Source organism: Apteryx rowi, unplaced genomic scaffold (genome assembly GCF_003343035.1).
Source record: "Apteryx rowi isolate R43461 unplaced genomic scaffold, aptRow1 scaffold_296, whole genome shotgun sequence".
Lineage (NCBI taxonomy): Eukaryota > Metazoa > Chordata > Aves > Apterygiformes > Apterygidae > Apteryx > Apteryx rowi.
In genome coordinates, this window is record NW_020449374.1 from 685989 (window position 1) to 692654 (window position 6666).

The 6666-nt window shown below is 39.9% G+C and overlaps 1 protein-coding gene across 12 annotated transcripts in view; it reads right to left on the reverse strand.

Moving 5' to 3' along the window:
- ANO5 (anoctamin 5) overlaps positions 1-6632 on the reverse strand; it is a 56183-nt gene extending 49551 nt beyond the window's left edge. For 10 of the 12 annotated variants that reach the window (XM_026069424.1, XM_026069419.1, XM_026069417.1 and 7 more), the window contains exon 1: positions 6513-6632. In XM_026069424.1, the coding sequence (XP_025925209.1) occupies positions 6513-6573 (61 nt within the window). In that variant the 5' untranslated portion in view covers positions 6574-6632. The remainder of the gene's footprint in view (positions 1-6512) is intronic. The other 2 variants (XM_026069425.1, XM_026069423.1) reach the window with 1 other exon arrangement.
- Between the last annotated feature and the right edge of the window lie 34 nt (positions 6633-6666).

Genomic DNA, 6666 nt, shown 5'->3' on the forward strand with positions numbered 1-6666 from the left:
TACAAAACCACCAGTGTAACTTCTTTTCTATGCTTAGGATACTAACACACAGAAATAACAGATTTCTTTGGAAGTAAACACCAATCTTATTTTCATAATCTCTCTTCAGGTTTTGCAGAGRCATAACATTTCTCAGACACCTGAGAAAACCCTGTTCTCATAACAGACTGAATTTTCATTTTGACTTTTATTTATTTATAGAAATAAAGTGTTATATTCAAAATGTGTAGCAATAAATAAAACTTGCCATAGAAAGCTGAACGATCTCGTGCTTCTCATCTGAAGATGTTAAAGCCCACATACAAACCCATTTTAGCTAGAAACTTCTGAGCACATATGAACAAGTTGTCATGTGCTTGCTAAAACACTGTTTACCTAAGTATAGCTAWTTTTCATATTGTATGAATTCTGTGTGTGTATCTCAATCTCCAGAAATCAGAATCAAATTAAAACTGAATGAATTAATCTGCTGCAGAGACATTAATTTATAATATGTGCWTTATTATTAAATGAGTGACTCCAGAGTACAGGAATTTATCAAGACATAGGAAGTAAATGAAGAAAACCTAGTATTTTAACAGACATAAATATATGGGAGAGAAATCTATTCCTAGCAATAAGAAGAGCCTCATTTACTATTTATAAAAGATAGGAAGGATAGCTCCTACATGCTAAAACATTATCTAGAGTAATGAGTCAGAAAGGAGAAATCAATGAGTGTTATCACCTTACAGAATACCAACCAAATCTTACATACTGACTTAGTTTTTGCTCACTTTTAATCTCTCCTACAGTAAATGGATAGTTTAAACTCAGAATTTGAGATTTGCTCCTAGCTGCCTTCCTTGTAAAGAATCATAAAACCTCCCATTTTGATTAGAGGGCATTGGGTTTAAAAAAAAACAAAAAGCATAAATCCGTTCCTAGCAAAAAACCACAAGCAGAGTTTTGTAACATATAACTTCAATGGTATTTTAATGTGGTTTAGGCAGTAACCATGGCCATATTGCAAGTCTTGTCTACACTGGGACACAGTGCATGCTACAGTTTACTGTGAGCACTGAAGTCAGCATTTATATCTTTCAGGTACCATCATTTTGCAGAATGACACATGTAACAGGTACAAATAAATAAAAAAAAGAAAACCCAAATGAGCGATAGTTGTAGAAAGTGAGGTAATCTTAAACTGTGTAACATTTAGGTGTGTATAACTAAAGGGGAATAGGATGGCAAGTAAATCTCGGAAAAGCATGGTGGTAAATACCAGAGTTCAGAAATAATCCTGGCAATTTATGTAGCGGTATGGCCATGCTGGTTTTCACTTAGACTATTTATATGTTCAGGGCCAGACTGTGATCAGCACTATATGACCACAGAAGCAGACAAAACAGCCCAAGCAATTCACTTTCCTTGCACATGTATAAAAATGCCAGGTGTATTCAAATCTCATTAAGAAAAGTGGAAGAAAGGGGAACTGTGGTATTTCACAGCTCAAGGGAATTACAAGTACTTCAAAAAGTGTAACATAGACTTCCCTTCCTAGCGTCTGCTGAAGCCCATTAAAATCTTATAACATTCATCAACGCACTTCTCCAGCTTCCTCTGAAAACACTGATGCAAGACTGAAATAACACAATCTCCCATTTTACTATCCTTCACCATTTTTATTTGTGTTACATTAGTTCTTAGGAATATCGGGGGACCCAATGTACTGTTCATTCAAGGGACATAGGTAAAATATCCATCCATGTGTGAGAGATTTTTTTCTAGACACTGCAAGAGAAAAGCAATACATGAACAGTGAACCAAGAAGACAAGGAAACAGCGCAAAAAAAAAAAAAAAAAGGAAGGGGGAGCAGCAGGGTTGTAGCATAAGCTAACAACATACATGACGTACTCTTCCTAAGACAGTGACAAGCACTATATGGAGAACCACACCTTGCATTTACTGTCCACTGGTAATAGTCCTGAAATTCATGTTACCAGGACATTTAATTTCAGATGGCCAATTTCATCTGCAATTTTTTGGTTTCTGGTCCTCATGCTCTAGTTCAACATTATTTTGGTTTTGCTTCCAGTGAAGTATGGGAACAATGCCTGCACTACTGGAGTCATTGAGAATTTTGCTACTGTATTCCACAGGATAAAGATTTTATTTTCTTATGTTAAACAAGAGAAAAGTATACCAATATAAGAAGACTTTAAATGAATCCCAGCAAAACAAACAAAATTTCCTGAACTCAGTTTGCAAGACTAACATTTTCTGTCCAAATTACTTTAAGAAAAGATGGATAACTGTGGAAGTCAAATATAGGCCCTGGAGAGAAAAAGTTTCCCATCATTCAAGAAAATGGGCAGAGCAATGGGCCATGGCTCCCATTGCTTACAGTTTCTGATGTGAGCACCAGTTCATTAACAGGACTGAAGTAAAGAAGGGTATCTAACCAACCAATGGCCTCAAAAATGCGTGTCTGCTAGTCATTACTCATCAGCATGATGTATTTCTAGCACACTACAAATCGGGCAAATATAGGCTTTCTGATTTCCTACCCAATAGTTAGGAAAATCCCTTTGAATAACAAACCACAGGGCCCTTTGTAATTTAGGGCCAGTGCAGAAAATGAAAGACCAACCGTTGGGATCCTGAGCCCTACCCACAGGGCCTGCTGTGTTCTGTCATCTTGCCAAAGGCCCGGTTTCACATTTACCCTTGGGAGCCTGCTAAGGAGGAGGAGGAGATGATCCAGGATTTCCAGTCTTAAACTGCACTTTACTGAAAAAATATTCTTGCCTCCTAAAAAGTGCACTTGGAACACCTAACTCCATTGTCTCTACCTGTTGTCACCGATAACCAGAGGAGGATGGTTCTGACTGTACCAGAAGACCTACGCAGAACAAACAAGATAAAATAATGAGGTGCTTATATTATACCATTAGTGAATGTGTAGTCCATATATACTTTAAAAAGTCTAATTTGAAACAATTCACAATCTGAAATCTTTGCCTGAAGGTTAGAACAAGGCCCCTCCTTTAAGAACTAAGGTGCAAGGGAGAAAGAGTGGTGGAGTTTCTTCTTTCAATTTACGAGCAGAAGGTGAGATTGTAAAACCCTTTTTAAATACACAGGCTTGACAGCATTCACCTGAGCTGTGAGAGATGGTTGTTCTGTTCTTTACTGTACCTGAGGGATTCAGCTCTATTTCCCGGCTCTCAGAAGAGTGGCGTAAACATTAACCCAATAGCAATTATGTGGGATAAGGCATATGTGAAACTCCTAAATTTCCTCTTTGGAGCTGTTCTACTTTGCCAATCACTGGGCTGCAGAGAGAGTATGCCAGAGTGACTTTAACTTCATATGCAGGGTCCTCATCTAAAAGAAAAGTATTATAGGTCTCAGTCACCAATCTAGGGCCTTTTTTATTGACATAACCTTTGGATAGAATGCATATTTAAGAACTGTGGTGGAATGGGGTTGAAGTTTTCAATTTTTCATTAAAAGCACCACCGCATATACATGGCAGAGATATAAAGCAATATTATGCAAGTTGTAGGAATCGGTTCCAGAAAACACACTTTCCTACCACAAACTGCAGCCTTCTCTTAAAACAAAGTTGACCTTTCGGATAACCAGCCTATACTTAAACTGTGCCTGGACAGTGACACATCTCAGCCAGTAAAGAAATTCCGCTCAGGAGTTACATGTTGGTTGATCTAATAGAATATTTTCTCACCTATCTTTTATATTCTAAATACATCTACATTTATTGGAGTTTTTATTTCATTATCTAGCGATGGTATTTCAAACTGTTTTCTGGTTAATAAATCTTCCAGTTTAGTCCTGTGGGAACATGATATCCCATTCTACACGATATCTCCATTTCTACAAATAGACCAGAAATTATTACATGTATTTCTTCAGTAATTAAAGACAGATGTGGTTTTGAACAGAGCCCCATATTTAATTTTTATTATTGGTATTAATCATAATAGTTCCAATTAAGTATGTACAGTAACACCATTAAATGATATTAAAATTTGGCCCAGAATGCTGATGCATTATTAGAATGCAATTAACTGGAATAAATGCTCTTCAGAAGTCACCACATCAGCTTCTCTTGATATTTTGCTACCTACTTTTTCAGATGAGGGAAGATGAACAAGATGCCAAACAACATAAGTAAGCATTTGAAATTAGAGCAGTCACGGTAAATCTTAGAAACAGGATCCATAGCTGAGTCCAATCTCCTGCTACTGAAGGCAAACTCTGTATAATCTCTTACCATCTGCTACAATATTCTAAGTTCAAACCATACTTCCAGAAGTTTTGCAGAAAGAACCCCGATATAAAGGTGGTTCATTTCAAAACATGACACTGAGCCAATTACTAGTTTCAAGAAGATTCACAGCGTTAGGACATATTCCACAACACAGCTACTGTAATATTAATGTTTCATGCTTTAAGGGGAGGGGGAAAAAAAAAAAAAGCTGAAAGACAGCATAGACCTAAGGAAATACTCCTAACCACATATTATGGTCTTCCTCCTGTGATATTTACATTCAAATTTTGGAAGTTCATTTTTCTTAGTTTTTAATATTTAGGTAAATATCACATCTTCAACAAAAAGCAAAATCACACACATGCAAATGGAAGCTACTACCTCATGCTGCAGTAATTCAACGGGAAGCAAGAAAGCTTCCTTCAAGGTAGAAGGCTTGGCATATGGCCTCTATACACAGACTGCGAGATGAACTTTCTGCTGCTAGTAGGTAGTTTTTCATTCCCATAACCTATTCTTCAGCATTCATTAACGAAATGCAGTAGTAAAACAGAATTAAATGCATATTCACTCACCAAATATGAACAAGTCTTTAAGGGAAATATGCAGCAGTTGTTCTTTTTCCTGCCTCGTTCCTACTGACTCGCACAGACCCTCCTCTTGCACATCGGACATCTACAGCTTAGAGTCTCTTTAAGAGGCTATGTTTTTTCTCAGGAGCACAAAGCACATGTTTAGATCTACTAGAAGGCCTAGCGGAGATCTTATATGCCTGTTGTTAACTTTCATAGACCATTATTGAAGGAATATTATTTATTCTACCAAAGACATTTTTTCTAATCCCAAGAAATTTTTGAACAACAAATTAACATAGAAGTTTTCTCCTCTATCCACTATAGCCCAATTTCTGTTTCAGAAAAGTTTTTATTAAAAAAAAAAAAAAAAGATTGGAGCTGGTACAAGATTTTGCACAGACAGTAATGTGTTACGGTACTGTAAATTCTGGTAAATCATCCTTGTTTACTGAAACCCCTCAAATCTCCTTACATTCAATGTTTATGACTAATGAACCACAAGATTTACACGGGAAAACTGAATGCTAGGGAATCGTGTTTATAAASCTGACTTCCCAACACTGTTCCCTAAATGGTTATTGTATATTTTGCAAATATTTAATTTCCTATTAATCATGATGAAAATTTAGTCTCAAGCTACTTCAGAAAAAAACACTACTGCTTAGAACAGTGAGACAGTTTCAAGCACATTTCCATGCTTACGTGCAGTGGGAAGGGCAATGACTCAGGTCTCCCCACAAGGCTTTGGAAAAGCTTCACTGGCCAAGAGGCTGTGATATCCCATCTGCTTCAGCTCCCGAGCAAGACTGCCAACTGCAAGATGCTTTCAGGGAGACGGCAAATGTCTGTCTGACACCAGCTGTGACCCCCTGCCTCTCCAGGAGCTGGACTATGCTATGCTTGTGGCTGTCATTGCAAATAGCTTCCTTCAGATAACTTCCACAGGCATTATTTGCAGTACTATTTCCCTAAAGCAGTACTGTCAAATACTTTGAAAAAACACGATTTTACACTACTACTTGGAGTGTTTAAAATGGCAATATATATTTTTCTAAAAGGCACAACAGTCAGGCTTGCGAGGGAAAGGCAGGAGCCCGTAAAGCCAAGAGGCCACTCCAGATGCTGCTAGTGGTCCTTTCCTTCCTTACAGTCTTTACTTCCAGGACTGACGTCAAAGCATGACTCTCAAAGAAGTTTTTCCAGCGCAATGTTTTTCTTTTTTTTTTTTTTTAATACTGAAGGATCTTTCTGAAAATATCCATGTACAATCTCATATCTGACTGTTGCTTTGTGTTGCCAGGCGAGGTACCGACACATACGCACTTGGCATTTACGCAATCTCGCTTTATGAAAGCATAAGATCACCGCGTTAACTATAAATAATCACGCCAGGTACCGACACGAGCTGGAAACCGTTGCCACGAGCAGACCCCACCGCCAGCCGCGCCGCACACCGCGAACCTGCGGGAAACTGACCGGGCGCCGCGGGCGAGGGCTGCCCACGGCTGCCCGCTTCCGAGGGAGCGGGCAACGGACCGTCGGTCCAACCGTTTCGTTAACCGCCACCGCTCCGGGACCCCGAGTCACGGGGCCGAAAAGCCCCGCCGCCGGGCGGGAAGTGGCGCCGCGCCCCGCTCCGCGCTCCCCCGGCGGCACCTACCGTCGGCGGTCAGCGCCATCTCTATGAGGGTCTCGCCCGCCTTCCTGCCCAGGCGGCTCATGGCGGCTGCCGCCCCCTCCCCGGGCGGCCTGGGCGCGGCGCGGCGCGGCGCAAGTCAGGGGCCGCACGCCACCGCGGCGGCGCTGGGCAGCCC